Raw genomic sequence first — 21,195 nt, forward strand, 5'->3', positions numbered from 1 at the left:
CAGGTTCCTCTAAACATCCTTATAATTCGGATGAACAAAACATAAGTATGTTTTAGTGTTAGCTGTTCTAATTACAAAAAAAACATCAGCATTGAGATTTCTTCGGTAGACTTGTCTGCGTCTTTATTTTTTTTTAAAACAGTTTTTTTGTAATAGTTAATTTGTTCTAATTTTGTTCTTATAATCTACAAAACAGCTATATAGACATAATAGCCTTTTATATAATAAACATCCTTCGGTTTTCAGATGTATGTGTCTTACTTTTGTATACCTTTCCTACAGAGCTAGGATTCTTGGTTACACTAGATCTGTTGATATGATCGATAATACTACACATATAACATGGGCGCAAATGGTTGATTAGCTTTACATTTTTATTATTGTATTTATTATGTGATGTATTGTCTTGATAGAATTTTCCTTATGCGCTGGATGTTGTATTTTGAACACGGTAAAGTTAATCTCAGTGTTTATTATACTTACATTTTGTAAACACGTATAAAGCCAGAACAACAATACAGAAAGTAGAACAGTGGTTAGGAGGCAATGATAATCTGAAAAAAGGATGAAAGCCCTGATAACAGGAAGCTGTAAAAGGACCATGTACGGTAATTGTCGTAGCATTAGAAATATACTGAAGTGCAGCATATGAACAGAAGGACAGGGACAGACCTGAGCTGCATTGCAAACATGGGAGAGATGTATAAAATATGAGAATTAAGAGAAGGTAGTGGGGTGGAATTCTAATGCACAATTTATCATCTGTTTTTGCAAATTAACTACCCTCATTCTCTGAAACACAGGTAGTCAAATACTGAATGGTTAACTGTTAGTACACTACAATTAACATAAATCTTTTATAGAAAAAAACAGTATGTTCCTGACAATAAGTGATGTAAAAGCCTTGGTGATTTAAAACAATTAAACAGCAACAGTCTGTATAGTAAGACCTGTTATTTATTTGAATCAGTCTTATGTGGTAGCCCCCACCAGACCAAAGGCCCGTGGACATAAAATATACAAATCTTCAGCACCATCATGTAGTACTTTGTGTGCCAATTTCTGTAAATACGGAATTAGAAGCAATTCCCACAAAGTTACAATGCTCTCTTCTCTACATTCACCTCAAGCCTTTTTCTCACACAAAATATTTGTACCAGTGTTTTTTTTTTTTTTTTTTTTTAATTGTTTTTTAATCCATAACCACAGAAAATAAATAATTTACATGGCAAGCACACAAGTCACACCATTAAGCCCACACAGATTCTTAACTCATTCATTGCCAGAGCTGCCAACAGTGCACCGATTCAAGCAAGGAATGTTTGGAGGCCTGCATGGCAGGAAGAGTGCTGAAGTATTGCAATTAGTATTCAAATAAAATCACAGTGTTCAAAATCTTCATTCTGAATTTAAGTTGCACTTTTCATGTGCTGTGCACTTAAATCTTTGTAAGAAATAACTAAAAGCATTTCCCTTGACCAATAGAAAAATAGATTTGTTTTAGCTTTCTAAAAATGTTATGTTTGAAAATATGTTTACTACATTCCATTCCTGGTATGGTAGAGTAGTAGGACAGGTAAATTGCCTTGCAACAAATCACCTCCAAGTGCCCCATAGGGACTGATGGAGTTGAGTGCTAAATAATATTAGTAAATCACTCTAAATGGTAGCCTAGATCTAGGCGCGTCAAATCTAACACATTGCTCCCCCACCAAAACGATCAGAAGAAAATTAAAAAACAAACAAAAACCTTGCAAAACCTGTGAGGCATTCGGAAGGATAATAAGGAGGTGAGCACAAACTTGGAGGTTTACTGGTGTAGGCAAAGTTTACCAGTCATTCACCTTGAGCAAATTTATAGTAGGGAGTTGTCAAAAGTTGTATTAGCACATTAGTAGCCCCACATCCCCAGTTTCATTATCCCATCCCTCTGAGAGGGGCAATAACAACATCTCATCCTCTTCCTCGCCTCTCACTAAAGAATGCTCCTCTGACTCCTGTCTGTCTCCTGTTCGCCTTCCAACTATGGGATCCTCTCCTACCAGTGGATGAAATATCCTTTCTCTAACCACCTGCATCATACCAGTCATCACACCTCGTCTATCCCCTGAAGACTGGACCTGTGGGGTGGGTTCAGAAGTCTCAACTTCAGGAACTGAGGCTTGTGAAGAATCCAGTGGTGTTTTAATTGGAAGAAGTGGAGCTGAGGGTGGTTCTCTGTTTTCTGTTGTCCCCTCTGGTGTTGAAGTCTGGTTCTGGGATGAATCAGTCTGTTGTCCATGTGAACGAGGCGGAAGAAGCCCCCAACGACGCAGGCGTCGGAGGAGTCGCCTGACTGGACGTGGTGGACGTCGTCGAGGTACCTCACCTCCAGGGGGGTTTGGTGGTGTGTTCTGAAGGAACTGCAATAGGCTACGAAGGTTTCCCATGAAGGACCCCTGGTCAAATAAAAAGACAAACTTGTAAACAAAATGAAAAAAAACACACTACATGTAAACTAATGGTCTACCAAAAAAAATTACTTTATTAATGCCCTCTTGATACTTATCAAAACCATTTCTGCACCCAATATCACATTAACAGATTTTTAAAAGTCCCGCACAGCTGCTGAACACACAATCTTCACAAATGGAAAAACGAACATATGCTGAACATAATGAATTCAATGCAAGCCTTGTTTCAGAAACCACCTTGGTAGAGTAAACCAACAACAAAAGCAAAAGGGAGAGATAGGTTGTTTTATATCCTGACTCTGTAATCTCAAACTTGTTTATACTAATTTAATGAGTTTGTAGCACAATCTGAGGTAGACTAGAATGCCAATCCATATACATGTACTACATACCCACTAAGTTTACTGCAGCTTGCTTATTTTACATTGCGTAATACTGTAAAAGGTGGATGGACAGTCAATAACTAAACTATTTTCAGCCCATTGATCTAAATAAATCAGATTTATAAAACAATGATAAATGGGACATTTATGGTGTTGAAATACTCACTTAAAACTATCCTTCAAAAGCATAGATATCCAAACAAGAGACTATTATGAGCACTGTCTGAAGCAATATTAATTTTAAGAAACATTGGATACTTTCCTGCTAATATTTAAGACTATGGAGTGAAGGCCTGGTGTCAAATCAAGCAATTATGTTGTTCATGTCTGCAGGGTTGATATAGTATAGCTAAAAGGCATGAGCGCTAAAAAGAAAATGGGCTCATAAGCAATTTATTCTGTCAACAATAGCTGCAATAGCCTGTTTGTGGCATTTAATGCTCAGATTTATAGAGAGTAAGAATATAGCATGACAATAAGCAAGAATACAATAACAGAAGAATTGTGTAGGTTTAAGTGGGATGTACTCTGGAATGAATTACTAGAAGCAAACAGAAAAAGGTGTGTTGCGTTCTTCCCGTCTGATGGATTGGTTTGCAACACAAGGCAGGGATATGATTAAAAGAAGGCTAGCTCCCAATACGTGAGCAGACTGAAAAGACTGGATATCTGTCTGAGGAGGCAGAAGTGGAGAATCAAAGAAAAAAGCAAAAAAACACACACACAAAAAAACAACAACACAGGCATGACGGGTAATATGATAAACAGGTTGGTGTGTAGGAAGGAAAGAAAACTGAAAATAGCCTTCGGGATAATATTGGTGAAGAAGTATTTTTTTTTCAATGTAAATTACATAAAATACCAGGCCCGGACTGGGCATCGGGCAAATGCCCAGTGGACCGCGATGGCCATGGACCGTGGCCAACCAGGGAGCTCACATAATCTCCCAGGCAGGCCCTTTCAGGGCTGAACGCGAGGCAGTGAATGTTTGACCGGCAGGGAGGTAGATGTCCCGGCTAGTAGGGATCGACCGATTTTTTAGAGCCGATACCGATAATCTGTGAACTTTCAGGCCGATTGCCGATATTCTGTACATTTACCATTTTGAAAAAATAAACTAATCCTAAAGGTAAATGCACAAAATATACATGCCACATGTAGTGGGAGCTGTATGTGTTTGTGTAGTGTGTATAGTCAATGCAGTGAGTGTTTATGTAGTGTGTATATAAAGTGAATGCAGAGTGTGTTTGTGTAGTGTGTATAGTGAATGCAGTGAGTATTTGTGTAGTGTGTATATATAGTGAATGCAGTGTGTGTGTGTTTGTGTAGTGTGTGTATACTGAATGCAGTGTGTGTTTGTGTAGTGTGTGTATACTGAATGCAGTGTGTGTGTGTTTGTGTAGTGTGTATAGTGAATGCAGAGTGTGTGTTTGTGTAGTGTGTATATAATGCAGTGTGTGTGTATGTAATGCAGTGTGTGTTTGTGTAGTGTGTGTATGTAAGGCAGTGTGTGTGTATGTAATGCAGTGTGTGTGTATGTAATGCAGTGTGTGTTTGTGTAGTGTGTGTGAATGTAATGCAGTGTGTGTGTGTGTGTGTGTGTGTGTGTGTGTGTGTAATGCAGTCTGTGTGTGTGTAGTGATGTAATTTGTGTAAAATGGGGGTGGGAGGGGCATTTTTTAATGTTAATTATTATTATTTTTAAATATTTCAATGGTGGTTTTTTTTGTTTCTTTTAGTCCCCCCCTCCCTGCTTCTTACCAGGGAGGGGGGATATAGTATTCCCTGGTGGTCCGGTGGTTTGTTAAGTACTGTGGGGTGGGGGGGGGAGGGGCGGGCAGCAAGCGCTGACTTACATTGCCAGCAGCTCCTCCAGCTCCCCAGTCTAAATCTCGCGGCCCCTATTGCCGCGCGGAGCGTTGCCATGGTAACCCGTGGCAACGCTCTGCGGCCGCGGGTCTCGCAAGATTTAGACTGGGGAGCTGGAGGAGCTGCTGGCAAGGTAAGTCAGCGCTTGCTGCCCGCCCCCCCCCCCCCCCCAGGACCGCCGGGCTTGTAATGAGCCTGGCGGTCCTAGGAGGTATCGGCAATATCGGTATCTCTATTGGCCGATACCGATATTGCCGAAAATACAGAATATCGGCAGATTATATCGGTAAAATCGATAATCGGTCGATCCCTACCGGCGAGCCCTCTGTTCTGCCGGGGAGCATTAAGGGAACTGCTCCCAGAAGTGATCAGAGCATTGCTGCGGGTTACCACGACAACACTCGAATATTTTTGTTACAGCTGCACGAGGACCACCAGGGATCATTGTTCCCTCCTCCCTGGCCCTAAGGTAAGCCTAAGGGAGGGAGGGATGGGCTTAGCAAATAAATGCACAGTCCCATACACCCCTATACAGCACCATAGCCCACTGCACAGCCATATCCACCCTACACAGCCCCTAACCTTCCTGCACAGCCTCATACCGTCTTTACAGCCCCATAACCCGCTGCACAGCCCCATAACCACCTTCACAGCCCCATAACTACCTTCACAGCCCCATACTCCCTGGGCAGCCACATACCCCACCTATACAGCCACATACCCCTGGCATAGCCCAATTCCCTTCCTGCACAGCCCCATACTTTACTGCAGAGGCCCATAACCCCCTGTGTAGGCTCATATTCCCCTGTGCAGCCCTTACTACAGCCCTTGCCTCCCTGTCTGTGCAGCCTCTTACTCCTACTGTACATCCCCTTGCCCCTATGCAACCCCTTAACCCCTGACTGTGCAGCACCATAACCCCCCAAAAGGCAGCCCCTTAACCCATTGTGCAGCCCCCAACATTTCCACTGTGCTGCCCTTACCCCCTACAGTGCTGACCTTACCGCTCTATTGTGCTGACCCTTAGCCCCCCGCCAGCAGTGCAGCCCCTTTCCCAAACAGTGCAGAAACTTACCAACCACAGTGCAGCCCCTATCCAGCACAGACATAGTACAGCCCCTATCCGTGCACATGGTACAGCTCCTATTCCCCCACATTACAGCCACCACCCCCCAGGTACAATGCAGCCCCTTTCCCTCCCACATTACAGCCCTTATCCATGCCACATTACAGCCCCTATCCTCCCCACAATACAGACGCTATTCTTCTCACACAGTGCAGACCCTTTTGTCCCCACACACCATATAACTTGTATCCTTCCTCCCATACACTAGAGTCCCAAAACACACACACACACACTACATTCCCTATCCCCTCTATTGGGCTGCTCTGCCTTAAAATGATCGGGCCAAATTTTTGTCCCAGTCTGGCCCTGAGTAGTACAATTTTAGTTGGTAAGGTGATAGCTAGCGAACTATTTTTCACAGTGACAGACTATCTTCCCCTGCAGTTTAGGGAACCAGTTATATTGCTAGAGCAAGTTCCATGAAATACAATTGCACATATTTACCGAGGCTTTAAATCAGTCATTTTTATTTCTTGCATAAAAAAAGCTTTGCTCTTTACTTGAAATAACATGGAGCCCTGGATTTGAATATAATTTAAATGCCTGTTTAGGAGATAGGGAAGACTCTCATTTTGGTTAGCTGATAATCTTACCTACACCTACTGGGGATACATGGCAAGGCAATAAATGAAGAAATAAGAGGCCATAAGAATGGTCAGATTTCTCAAAACCTAGTTGATTAATAAGAAAGAGAAAAATATCTCCTTTGGGTACTGGTGACTAAGAAAGACGAATATAAAGACGAATATAAATCCAAAGTTAAGACAAATAAGAGCCTGAGAAACAAGTGAAAAACAAGACATTTAATCTGCATTGACTTCGTTACATTTCTCCTGTTGTTTATTTAATAAGGGACACAATAGAATTCTTAATTTTTCAGTATTTCTGATTATGTCACTAATATTATCTGAGTCAAATCTTCATTTTAAATCTTTTGATAATTTGTTAATTGGCTAATAAAAACAATTAACACAAGTTAACTGGATATAGGAACACTTTGAGTTGTTATAGTGCCAGGAGGCCCCCCGCACGTATTCTTACTTTCAGAAAACAAACTTGGTCAGCTTCCTAAACCTGGGATTTCAGAACTGGATGCCATCTGGAGAGACCTTAGGATTGGGGCTGGAGGCAACTTTGTGGTTAAACCGTCTAAGAACACTTTAACCCCTGAAGGTAAGAATGCGTCCGGTTGCCTCCTGGCACTATAACAGCTTAATTTATATGAATTTGTTATGGTGCCTAAATGGTCCCTTTAAGATACCGTATGTGGGTGGTTATATTTTATAGGTTGAGTGGTATACTGAGTGGGTGCAGAATACATTTATTAAATGCAAACACCTGGAGGGAAAATGTGTATATAATTTTAAGACAGTAATGGCTAACTTTGTTAAATAGACTAAAAGACTAAATTTGGATTTGACTTATCAAATTCTTTCCTATTTTGGAATTATTAGCTAAGTGCATCAGCCGATGCTCTCAGGCAATAAATTCCATCCAAAGACAGGTTTAATTGAAGTAACCAAGGTGGAACAACGGATTGCCGTTTCAGTAATATCTGATGGGGAGACTGGACTTAAGCATATGTTAACCCCTTAAGGACTGAGCCAAATGTACAAGTTGTGAACAGAACAAAACGTAAACAAAACCTGGCATTTGCGCTATATGTCTGTCCAACCGTAATTCACCTCTTTCATATTAAATGCACCCCCCCCTTATTATATATCATTTTATTCAGGGGAAACAGGGCTTTCATTTAATATCAAATATTTAGCTATGAAACATAATTTAATATGAAAAAAATGGGAGAAAATAAGATTTTTTTTTATTTTCTTAGTTCTACATGACATTTTAACTGTCAATGTCATAATACTGTTTGCTTTTACTGCAATAAAATACACATATTTGTATTCAGCAAAGTCTCACGTATAAAACAGTACCCCCTATGTACAGGTTTTATGGTGTTTTGGGAAGTTACAGGGTCAAATATAGCGCGTTACATTTGAAATTGAAATTCGCCAGATTGGTTACGTTGCCTTTGAGACTGTATAGTAGCCCAGGAAATAAATTTACACCCATAATGGCATTCCATTTGCAATAGTAGACAATCCAAGGTATTGCAAATGGGGTATGTCCAGTCTTTTTTTTTTTTTTAATTCTTTATTTTTGCGGGCACATGTTCAAACAGTTGCTTTAGTGGCAGTATACAGTCGTACAATTCAAAATGCGTAAAGGAAATACAAATATTTTGCCCATTTTTTTTTGGGCGGTATACAAGAATATACAATGAGTTTAACTAGTATATATAACATTGACATTTTAACTCTGTAAGGGTAAGTCGAGTGTATGAGGTGTTAGAGGTGTCTAGAGGACTTGTCTATCCAAGCATGCTGAGTGAGGTGCTCTGTATCCCCGAGCTGGGGGGGGGGGGGGGGAGAAGAAGAGGGGGAAGTGGTAGATGTCACCCTGTGATTTGGTCCGCTAGTGAGTGGTGTGGTTAGTGTCATGTCCCCTTACTGACATCCAGAGGGGTAGTGAGATGTGCGGGCCATAGGGGTAATATTAGCAGAAACTAACGTAAGAGAAAGATAGTTAAATGAGAAAATAAAAATTAAACTATTTATATTCAGTGGAATAAAACAATTAAACTAAATCAATTAAACTATACACAGTCCCGGTCCATGTTGTTACATGGAGTCTTGAGGTGTGAGTCCCGATACATGGGCAAAGGCCTCAGGTTGCGCCAGCTGCTTGCGTGCCTATTATGGTCTTCCGAGGGACGAAAGAGGTGGCCGTTGCAGGGTTCCACGCGTGTGTGGCAGATTTAGCTGGGTGAGGTGTTTGTGACTGCAGGGTGGTCTGTTGGAGGCCCAGGGTCCCCAGTAGTGCAGCGGCTTCCTGTAGAGTGTGGACGTAGTGCGGGTTGTCCCCGTGGAGGATCAGCAGGGTCTGCGAAGGGCGCCACCGGTACCGGATATTATGGTCCCGTAGGAGGGTGGTAAAAGGCTGCAGGGATTTTCGCCATTTTAGTGTGTTGCCAGAGACATCGGCAAAGAAAGATATGTCCAGGTTCTCGAATTTGTAAATGGGAGTCCCTCGTACAGCGGCCTGGACTGTTGTTTTCTCTTTAATGGTTTGAAATTGGACCACCAGGTCCCTGGGTGCTGCGGTCGGTGCCTTCCGTGGCTTGGGTATGCGGAACACTCCGGTGAAGGCTATGTTTTTGGCCTGTCGTGACGTGAGTAGGGATGCCGTTAGTCTCCGCAGGAAATGCGGGATTTCGGCCTCTGGTATGTCCTCGGGTATTCCTCGTATCTTGTATGTCCAGTCTTTTTTAGTAGCCATTTGGTCACAAACACTGGTCAAAGTTAGCGTTAGTATTTGTTTGTGTGTGAAAAATGCAAAAAACGCCAATTTTGCCCAGTGTTTGTGACTAAGTGGCTACTAAAAAAGACTGGACATACCCCATTTGCAATACCTTGGGTTGTCTACTATTGCAAATGGTGTGCCATCATAGGGGTAATCTTCATTCTTGGGCTACCATAGGGTCACAAAGGCAACGTAAGCAATCTGGCGAATTTTAATGTGAAAAAAATGAAACACAAGCATTATATTTGACGCTGTAACTTTTGAAAACACTGTAACTTTTGAAAACACCATAAAACCTGGACATGAGGGGTACTGTTGTAAAAAGTATTGCAGAAATAATATTGTCCGTGTAAGTGCTTTTTGTGCGTGAAAAATGCAAAAAACTTCACTTTTACTGGCGATATCATCGTTGTAATACATTTTACTGTTTTGAAACACTAATATTTGTGTTCAGTGAAGTATCCTGAGTAAAACAGTAACCCCCATGTACAGGTTTTATGGTGTCTTGGAAAGTTATAGGGTTAAATATAGTGCTAGCAAATTAAATTCCCTATACTTTCGGCATGGGTTGTCAGGCAGGTCCCGCTAATCGTAATTAATTAGGATACCTAATTATGTAAAAATATTACATAAATATATTTGTAGAATTAATATATGTATATATATACATATGTGTATATATACGTATATATATATAATTTTTTTAATATTTTTATTTATATATAGGTATATATATAGAGATATATACGTATATATTTATGTATATAGATATATATATTATTTCGTTCTACGTGTATTTTAATATAAATATATATATATTAATATCACAATACAGTTAGAACGAAATAAAACACATCTATATATTTTTTAATAATTTATTTTTAATTATTTTTTTAGTTTAATTTTTTTACGTATTTACATATTTATTTATTTTATATTATATATAAATATATATATAACAATAATTATATATATATATTTAATCAGTATCAGTCTACGTGTAATTTGATATTAATATATATATATATATATAATTATATATATATATTAATATTAAAATACACCTAGACAGTGTATGTGTGTGTATGTATATGTGTATATATATATACTTAGATCATATATATATAAAATATATATATGATCTAAGTATATAATTATTTTTTTTTACGCCCTTTTTAACATTTTTTTATTTGATTTCTAGCCAGCAGGGGGACTAACTGTCATAACAGGCAGTCCCCCTGCTGGCAATGCTGCAGCCAGCTATCCCAGCCATGTGATTGTGAGGTCCTCGCAAGGACCTCACTCTCACATGGCCCGGGGGGGCTGAAGAGGACGGAGGTGCCGCGGGGGGCTCCCTGGGTGCCCCCCCAACCGCGATCGCCGGCGACCGGGTAAGTAAAAAAAAAACGGAGGGCGTACAATTACGCCCGGCGGCGTTTAGAGCCGCTTAAAAAAGGACGTAATTGTACGCCCTCCGGTCTTAAGGGGTTAAACCTTCTGAAAGCAGTTTCATTGTTATTTACTAAAGTGAGAATTGCCAGGAATTTCAAAATTTAGTTCAAAATAGCCGAATTAGAAAAAAATCTCCAAGTCAGTTGGCTATTTTGACTTTAAATTTGAAATTCACTAAGAATTACTGCCAATTCTGACTTAAAGGGGTACTATACCAACAAAGCAACTTTAGCTTAATATAGCAATTTGGTGATCATGCCACTGCAGTCTAACTGTTTAATTATCTGCCAGAATGAGTTATATCACTTTGTTTATGCAGCCTATGCCATACCTCCCCTGGCTGTGACTTACACAGTCTCCTTACATTTTCCTGTAAAGATATATCAAATGATAAACTTCCTTTATTGCACAGTATGTTTCATTTATAATTTCTAATTTCCTGCTCTGTTAAGAGCCTGTGTGAAATATAGTTCAAAGCAGGCAAAAGAAACCTTCTAGGGAGAGAGGGTCAAGATAATAAGGGGGAGGAGGCGGAGGGGGGATATTTGTTTCATATTATTTCATTTAAATCGTTTGTTTAATATAAATTGATACTTTCCCTATTTTTGTATGATTTTTTCCCATTATAGATATTAATTGGATTCACTATATTCGTGATTAAGTATTTTAAATATTTATGAAATTATTTTAAAAGTTATGTTTTATTAAGGTTACTATCTGTACATGAGGGCTTATCTCCTACATGGTCAGTTCTTGTGTTCTTTTTGTTAATAGTTCAGAGCACGAGATAAAAATGTTTAAACGCACTGTGCTGTCACATCTATCTATGCACTAAAACCGCTTAATTAGGCTAAAGTTGTTTTGGTGCTTAGACCAGCATTTCCTAATTGGTGTTCCACGGAACCCTAAGGTTCCGCAGGAACAAAATTGGGGTTCCTCCATGAATTGCCACATTCAAGATGGCCATCGCTCCCTGCTGTTTCCGGGAGGTCGGAAACAGCAGAGATTGCGCAACCGCGATCTTATTAAGAGATATCAACACTGCTGTTATGCATGCCTGCTGTCAGCCCACCCTCCATCAGCCGCCCTCCGTCAGCTATTTCATATCCACTCAGTGATAGAGAGTGGAAGCATTCACGCAGACGCTCAGCTCGCAATATTGGCAAAAGGAGAAAGAATTTATTTTTAAATTTTTGATTTTTATGTTAAAATAGTATACTTTGCAGTCTGGTAGTGAAATCTGTACTAAAGTGTTTATTACACTCCAAGACTGACTCTAAATCCTGCTTTTGGTTAAGTTCTGATTACTTTATAAAACATCCTTTTCAGTCAGGTAGTAAGATCTGTTTTTAAGTGTGCAAATCTTTTTGCTCCAAGACTGACTAAAAATCCTGCTTACGGGGGGCGGGGCCTGACTGTCATGGAGGGAAGACGTGCCTGCTTGAGGCTCCCTCCTGATCTAAGCTACAACTAAATGGTCACTCCTGACCCACGAAAAACGACACAAAATGACCCCAAGCAATGCACTGACCCTTAGTCCATACGGTAAACCGGTAATGCGGCCCGGGAATGGACGACAGAATGGAGGCATGCGGCCGGGTGAGCATGGGACGGGAGCGGCGGCCGAGCTCTCAGCCTGGAGCGAACCGCGAGCCGACTGCTACAAACGGGTACCCCGTAACTCCCCCCCCCACCCCGGACCGGTGGGGGTGATCCTGGTCCACCACTGGGAGTACTACCAGCTATGGCAGAAACAAACATGGAACAAATCGGGGGTCAGGGAGACCCACCCAAGATGGCGGCGACCACGCGGTTTACGAGCAGACATGGGGTACAACAAGCCCCTGTGTCCAGCCTGGAACTGATATTCACAAACTTCTGGCTTAAGCTTGAGCACAGATTGAGACAGGGGGCTCTGCTAACGCCCACCTCCAGACACCCGCCAAGCCGCCCACCGCCCGACCCGCAGCGTCAAACGGCACCCCAGGGGAGGCCCAAACCAGCGAGAAAACAACGGAGAGACAAACAAACAGCTTACCCACACAGGGCGGCGAAACTGCGAACACAAACAAGACGCAGAATGGCCACACCTCAGGCTCCCTCTACCGTAAGGGCAACTCTACCCCAGCCTACTGACTCACCCAAGCGACATCCATCACGTCCACTGACCCACCGCATTGAACTGCGACAGCATGGGCAACCGTGGCAGGGACCAGCACAGCCCCAACGAGGCATCGGCTGAAGAACCTAAAGAGCACTACATACCTGGGTCCATGACCGAAAGGCTGGCCGCAGCATGCTACAGATGCCTCATATGGTTCCTATCTGCAAATGCTATAGTTTTTATTGTTTTTCCTGTGGTTTTTCATTTGATGTTTCCCTTATACTTTTATGAACCTGCTACAACCAACGATATGAATCTAGCCACCTAACATAGCAAACCCTGCAGTGTTAAGCATTACCTATATTCACTTGTTTCATGCATTTTCATGTTCACTCTGATGTTTAAGCTCTCATAAATTAGAGATTTAAAGCAAGGTTAACAGATGTCGCTGCCTCTGAGAATAATTAACCCTAAGCATGACAATGTTGGCAATATCAGAACCTCTAGTTAAAACGTATCTTATATTCTGACATAACCTTTTTAGACCTAGCCTGTTATTATTATTTAAAAATGTGCTGTCAATCTCATGCCATATCAAACCCAATGTTCCTAATCAACTTGCCAATGCTGTTGTGGCATCGCAAGAAAAATTTTATCCGTATTTACATGCACAAGAAAAAGAAAGAATTTAAAAAAAAAAAAAAAATCCTGCTTACATTAAGTTTGTTGTAAGAGCTTTATAAGAAACAGCATCCATTGAAGCCAGGTAGTGAAAGCTGAATTTTTTTAAGGTTAGAAAAGTGTTTTGTTTATTTTACCAACCAACAACCATGAATTTGGACATCTGGTTAAAACAAGGATCTATCAAGAGAAAAATGACTACTTCTAACTGTTTGTCACTTATAGAAACTGAGAAAAAAGATACAACAAGAAATCAAGAAAACAGATCCCAAATAGTTGAATCTACAGAGACAAGTGACAAGTCAAAGTTAAAAAGAAAAGCACACAATGCTGCCCAATCTTCTTCTCAAACAAAGAAAAAAATATGTAATGACAGCTACTTATCATTTGGATTCACACGTGCCAAAAATAAACATATTCCTCAAGCACAATGCTTACTTTGCAAGAAAATATTGCCAAACAGTTGGTTAGCAACTGCTAAATTATGTCGTCATTTTGAGCAGAACCACGCAGAGTACAAAGATAAAGACATTGCCTTTTTTAAGCGAAAGCTTCGGGAGTGTCATAAGAGTAAACAGTTTATGAGCAAAATATTTAAAAATGATAATAAAATCTACAAGCCCCTCAGAGAAGCCGCAAGTCTTCACGGCTGCTAGCATGAGGGAACAATGCAGGGCTTTACCTATTAAAAAACCGGGTAGCAAGGCTTATGTGCAAATATAACTGTTATGTGATGAATATCCTAAATGTATTTCATACATGTTATATCCTTTTGTTCTTATTTTGCACATAATGTACTATGTGTATAACTCTTATGTACCCACAAAAAAAAAAAAAATGATAATAAAAAAGCCACTTATTAAAAGGTTTGTGCTACGGTGCAAAAAATGTTTCCCGGGGTTCCACGATGTTAGTATACTGTGTCAAAGGGTTCCACAGGAAAAATTAATTGGGAACCCCTGGCTTAGACTATCACTTTAAGTGAATAAACCTGTATGACTACTTACCATGGGATGACATCACAAAACTCCTTACACCAAAACCACTACAGTGCATTGTAGTTGTTATGATGCTCCTTTTACCATCCCTCTCTAGGAACATATTCACTAATTTGCAAATTAGGCTCACATAATAAACTATGAATTTTAAGTCTCCAGTGTTACACCTCTATCTATGTAAAACTTGGCCATCTTTTGACAATTTGAGAAAGGACCATAATATTTGTAAAAGTTTAATTTTAAACTGTAAAATAAACACATTTAGACTACCACAATATCATATTAATCAGCTTTCAATGACAACTTTGTAACATTTACAGCAATTCTACTGAAAGTTTAATTTTTCCGTTATGAATGGGTGGAAGGAAACTTACAACTTGTAAGTTGCATGAAGGAAATCCTGTAGGTTAGCAGAAATTATAAACGCACTGCTTTCAGCCAGAAAAAATGGACTTGAAAAAAACATTTTTTTACAGATAAGTCTAATGTATCTTCTATGCAGTGTTTCTGATTTAGAAAACGATGCCAGATCAGTAATCTTGTAGCACTACTTTGTCACCAGGTTAAAAAAATTAACCAGTCATGTTAAAGAAAAATGTCTACATACTGTGAATGCAATCTGATATTGATACATATAACCCCACAAAGGTGGACCTCATGCACATATCTCAGAAAAAACAAAAGGAACCGCATTCAAATCACATGAGCTAAATATGGGTGCTTAACTAGACCCAAGGACAGCACCGGCTCAGAACAAACCCCAAACCAGTAGAAGTAAGAAGGTCCAGGCGCTCTTTTGGCACATTTGTTGGAACAAGGTGAACACATATCTGGCACAGACACCCATCTGGATTAGCATGCTACATCATAAAACAAGGTGGAGCCACATATTCTGGCACTACTTGCAGAAAAACTTTGATAGTGCCCTGAAAATAATGGACATGAATCACAAATAAATTGTAGGATTCACTGTAGGATTCTATAGTGCCAGGAAATCGGCTTTGTTTTCCTGGCACTATACAATCCCTTTAAGTGCACCTACACTTAAATATAATTTTCTTTAGTTGAAATATTTCACATCAAATATTTAAAATATTTCACATCAAATATTTATATATGAAACATTATTTAATGTGAATAAAAGCTAAAAAAAGTTTTGAGAAATTAAGACATTTTTATATTTTTTCCAAGTTCTGCATAACATTTTAGCTGTTAATTGTCATAATACAATGTTAGCTTTTACTGCAATAAAACACAAATATTTGTGTTCAGTGATGTCTCACTAGTACACCAGTACTCCCCATATACAGTTTTTATGAGGTTTTGGAAAGTTACAGGGTTAAATAAAGCACTTTACCCTTTTCAGGTTTTACATATTGAAATATGCCAGATTGGTTATGTTGCCTTTGAGACTGTAGGGCAGCTCGAAATTATAATTATCCCCGTCATGGCATACCATATGCAAAAGTTAACAACCCCAGGGTATTTAAAATGAGGTATGTTTAGTCCTTTGTATTAGTCACTTAGTCACAAACTCCGGCCAAAGTTAGTGTTCATGTTTTTGTTTGCATTGTTCACACAACTTAAAGGACCACTATAGGCACCCAGACCGCTTCAGCTCAGTGAAGTGGTCTGGCTGCCAGGTCCCCCTAGTTTTAACCCTACAGCTGTAAACATAGCAGTTTCAGTGAAACTGCTATGTTTACATTGAGGGTTAATCCAGCCTCTAGTGGCTGTCTCCGTGACATCCACTAGAGGCTGCTTCCGCGATTCTCAGTGTGAAAATCACACTGAGATGACGCTGGATGTCCATAGGAAAGCACTGAGTAATGCTTTCCTATGGGCGGTATGAATGCGTGCACGTGTCTCTTGCCGCGCATGCACATTCAGAGCTGACGTCGGCAGGGGGAGGAGAGGTCACCAGCGCTGAGGGTCACCGGCGCTCCATTGAGGTAAGTGGCTGAAGGGGATTTCAGTCCAGCGGGATGGGGACCCTGAGGGAGGGGGGGGGGGGGACCTAATAACCCTATAGTGCCAGGAAAACAAGTTTGTTTTCCTGGCACTATAGTGCTCCTTTAATGTAAGCAGGATTTTTAGTCAGTCTTGTAGCAAAAAGATTTGCACACTTTAACAGATCTCACTACCTGACTGAAAATAATGTTTTATAAAGCACTTGGAATTTAACCATGCAGGAGTCAGTCTTGGAGTGTAATAAACACTTTATTTAGTACAGATTTCACTACCAGATTGCAAAGCATGCTGTTTTAACAGCTCTTAGAATTATTATTTTTTTTTGTTATGTCACTGATTTCTACAGATAGTAAGCAGAATAAAGTAGACGTAAATAAGTTTAACCAACAAAAAATATGAGAAGCCCAACCCAGTAACTTGTTTTCAGCTGCAAACGTTTAGCACAATCTCTACAAAAGAAATTAAAATAAATAAACCTATCTCCATATGCCACAGTGGGCACTACTCTAAAGGGCAGTTATCTATAAAGGCAGTAAAAGAAATCCTTTCACTTTCCATGCCATACGATTTTACGTGTTATATATGTGTTTTACGTGTTTACAGAAAAAAAGTGCAGTATTTCTGACATCTACTACTGATTTCCTCTGTCACTCATATTCTTACTGTTATGTTTAAACCAGCTTCTATGAATAACACTGCACTGACAAAAATAAAGAATGTAAAAATAAATCCTTTCTCCTGTGGCCAATATTGTGAGCTGAGCATCTGCCTGAATGCTTCCACTCTCTATCACTGAGTGGATATGAAATGGCTCACGTGGCTGATGGAGGGCGGGCTGGCGGAGGGCATGCATAACAGCAGTCTTGCAATCTCTTAATAGGATCGCGGTCTCGCGATCTCTGCTGTTTCCAACCTTTCCGGCGGCGGCCATGTTGAATGTGGCAATTCACGGCGGAACCCTAATTTTGTTCTCGCTGCTCTAAAGCACTCGTATATGTGTTCAGCGATGTCTCATGAGTACAAAAGTACCACACCTGTACAGGTTTTATTATGTTTTGGAAAGTTACAGGATCAAATATAGGGCTTTCCCATTTCAGTTTGTACACATTTAAATTTGCAAGATTGGCCCATTAGCCCATTTTTTGTCATACAATTGATGTCTTTGTACATTGATGCACAATTTGAGCATGTGCTCCTCAAGCCCTCTACTGTCTTCCTTTAACATGCTGTTTTATTATTTGGCATGTGTCCTGCTATTTATTTATGACAACTTTTAAACTGGGAATATAGAAGTAGATAAAACATAATATCACCCATTCTGTCACAAGTTACATTTTTAATCATTTTCCCCCTTAATCTCTTTGTTTTATATTGCCATGTTCCCTAAAAATAAAGCTTTAAAAACCATTACTGCATATAAATGTTTGCGTAATTTACATTTTCCTTTAAAACACATTCTGAAAGCTTGTATACCACCACTCGAAATAACAACTACTACTTATGCTCAGCCTTTCTACTGAAATCACAAGAGAGCCAAATGATGGGCTCATACAACGTTGTCTCTCTATTGTCTTCACACCAAACATCTGTTATTTACATGTCTGTAAGGCTAATTACACAATATCGTAAATTAGTTTATTTTACTTAAACTCTTGGCCCACCAGATCAAGGGGTGAGAGAATCTGTTTCTCAAAACACAGATAACCTAACCTTGACATAGATTGCTGGCCAGCAGAGAATCCCAACACCAATAAATACTGTTTATATTAAGGATATGCATCTATCTCTAGAGAGAGTTTTATTCTTTTGTGTTCTTTTTATTTAAATGTGTTTTGTAAACATGAACTAACTAATATCCAGTGGGGGATGTCGATTCAAGTGTTCACAACAAGTCTTTCTCATGTAAATACTGTACTGAACATGAAAAAAGGGGAGGGGGTGTTATTACTCTTCAAATTCACCACTGGATGCTAAACTAATTCATTTTTATGTTTCTATTAATTCTAATTCTATTAGTTTTGGATTGTAGTAATTCTTTTAGTGGCCAGAACTCCCTTTTGAAAAGAAACAAAGACGACTGGATGAATAATTCCAGACATGAACATGAGATACAATAGATACTTATTTCAATGGTATAATCATACGTGTAGAAAAGACAGAGGAGCCCAAATACTCACATCAGTGGTGCTCTCAGTGGGGAAGTCATCTACAGGTGGTATAGTTCCTTGGGCTATTAACTGCCCATAAGAAGGTGGGGCCTGCTGCTGAATGAGTTCCGCGTCACTTCTGGATAGTGGTGCAAAGATGCTACAATGAGAGAAAGAGTAACATTTGCATTAACTAGACTGTCCATTTTCATAATAAATTCCTTTAAATTCTCACACTGATACCCACCTATATTCACGTGCCCGTGTTGTATATAGCCTGCATGTACATCCAAGAGCTACCACCAGGAGTGTGGCACAAATCAAGCTTCCAATGACAGCTGCTGCTATGACCTTCCGAGGCAAGGTGTACCCACAGTTTTTCTCATCTGTGCCATCTCTGCAGTCTGCTTGTCCATCACATACCCATGCTTCATATATACAGTGCTCCAGGTCACAGTGGAAGCCTCCAGGCTGACACCCACGGCAACCCTTCTCATCAGTCCCATCCTGACATGAGGTTTGGTAATTACATCTTTCATTAAGGGGGTAACAGGCCTGACTTAGGGCACATGGGAAGTGTCCATATGCACAGCCAGTACAATTTATCTCGTCACGACCATTGGCACAATCCCAGACTCCATCACAACGTTGTGCATCTGTGAAGCAGCCACCACCTTCCTCCACTGTATCATCCCATAGAAGTCCTGGACTGGAGCCACATGGGTGGTCCCAAGGAAGACAATAAGCCCGCACGCGGTAAGTGGCATTGAAGCCTCTGGGACGAATTGGTGAGAGCCGAACACTATGAAGGTTAGAGGCAGCAAAGCGAGAACGAGTAGAGCCAGTCCTGTCAGGCAAATGTGGGCCATAGGCTTGTTCTAGGAGCTCATAAGACACAGGATAATCAGAGCCAGGAAACCTAACCTCAGTGCGCTGGGTAACAGTGGTGTAAAATCTAGAGATGGCAGGGTTGCTGGAGCTGTAGTAATAAAAAACAATAACCCTTCCACTCACAGACTCCACAGTGACTGTTTTGCCATTGCTCTGCCTGTCCAGAGCACGGAGAAGATGGGGAGAATCACTCAATATTTCTTCATAAACTACGAGTTCATCTGTCCCAGAAAGTTGGAGTGAGGAAAACTGGAGTGAAAGGCCACGACCATCTCCTGTATCAATTGTCCAGCGACAGTAGATGGGTAGCTGAGTGGGTGAAGATCCAGGATACCCAGGGGGAGCAAATACACCATAGAAGTCCCTTAGATTGACATTGCATTGTGGATGGCATCTAAGCTCATCAAACTGATCCTTACAGTCAATGGTGCCATCACAGCGAGAGGATAGGGGGAGACACCCTGACCCACAAAGAAAATACCCAGGAAGGCACGATGGTTCTGAGAAAACAAAATCAACAAAATATAATCTGCATGAAAAAAATAAAATATATATATTAAAAAAAACTTACAAATTAAATCTGTCCCGATCAGTAATTCACTTTTTTACTCTCCCCTTCTAGCATAATCTTCTTCACTGTTTGCTTGTTTTCTTTTTTTCTCTCTCCCCCCTATTTAACTATAAATAGGACATCACTGGACTAATACGGGTACACACACACACACACTCACTCTCTCTCTCTCTCTCTCTCTCTCTCTCTCTCTCTCTCTCTCTCTCTCTCTCTCTCTCTCTCTCTCTCTCTATATATATATATACACACACATCCCCCCCCAAAAATGTAGGTTATCTATAATTTGGACAACAATGCATATCTATTTCACAAAGGAGTAAATAATGTTAAATATATATATATATATATATATACACCAAAGTGACATAAAATGTGTTATTTTGAGAACAAAAACTCACCATAGCTGGAAGTCCCCTTTGTGAATATCAGCTTGACTGCAAGGAAAGAGAAGCAGGAGAGTGTATGTTAGCAGTGGGTATAGGTTACTTTATAATGATAATAATAATAATAATAATAATAATAATAATAATAAATAGTTATGTCCCACATGTGTGGAGTAGCAGGTTGTTAAGGGGGATCACATATCTTGTTAACCTGTCATGGGTTGTTAGACTATGCTATAAATAAATACAACAAAGTGAGACACTGCACAAGTATGACTCACACACTTTTACACAGAGAGGGCCAAAATAGGGTGTCTAATGTACAAAACACAAACACACAAACACATAGAGGCTTGGATAATTGTGTAAGGCAGTCTTACCACACAGGAGAAGTGTCAGTAGGAGATACATGGTTGTTTAGTGCTGGGACCTCCTCAGGCTGACATGTCTGCGGAACTCTCCCTCTGGTTACCCTTTATAACTTTATATGTTTCGTACTCTCTCCAGATCTCTTCCTGCCTTTTATTTTTCTCTCTGCACTTCCTTCTTCTAGGCACAAATCTCTTCCGTCTCCCCGACGCCCCCTGCTGGTGGTTTCGGCTCCCTGCACCCTTGTCATCCTTGTCTGATTCTTCCGGAAACATGTAATTCCTGTCATTGTCACTAATCTTGCTTTTAGCAAGTGCCTGCCTGCTCACCCTGCATGTCTTTAAATGCTCCTCGCACCCACACACAGGCTAATGATACTACATTATCTGCCAAAAAGGCGACATTTTAAAGAGAAAAGCTTTGAAAGTGAG

The 21,195-nt window shown here is 40.3% G+C and overlaps 1 protein-coding gene across 1 annotated transcript; it reads right to left on the bottom strand.

The window, feature by feature from the left end:
- Positions 1-939: 939 nt before the first annotated feature.
- Positions 940-20,934, bottom strand: LRP10 (LDL receptor related protein 10). Its single transcript, XM_063454865.1, has 5 exons — positions 20,776-20,934; positions 20,411-20,446; positions 18,798-19,941; positions 18,581-18,710; positions 940-2,438 (listed from the first exon to the last, which is right to left on the bottom strand). Exons 1-5 carry the CDS (start codon positions 20,804-20,806, stop codon positions 1,884-1,886), a joined length of 1,896 nt encoding a protein of 631 aa, XP_063310935.1. The 5' UTR covers positions 20,807-20,934; the 3' UTR covers positions 940-1,883.
- Positions 20,935-21,195: the final 261 nt, after the last annotated feature.

The sequence above is a fragment of the Pelobates fuscus genome, chromosome 5 (assembly GCF_036172605.1).
Source record: "Pelobates fuscus isolate aPelFus1 chromosome 5, aPelFus1.pri, whole genome shotgun sequence".
Lineage (NCBI taxonomy): Eukaryota > Metazoa > Chordata > Amphibia > Anura > Pelobatidae > Pelobates > Pelobates fuscus.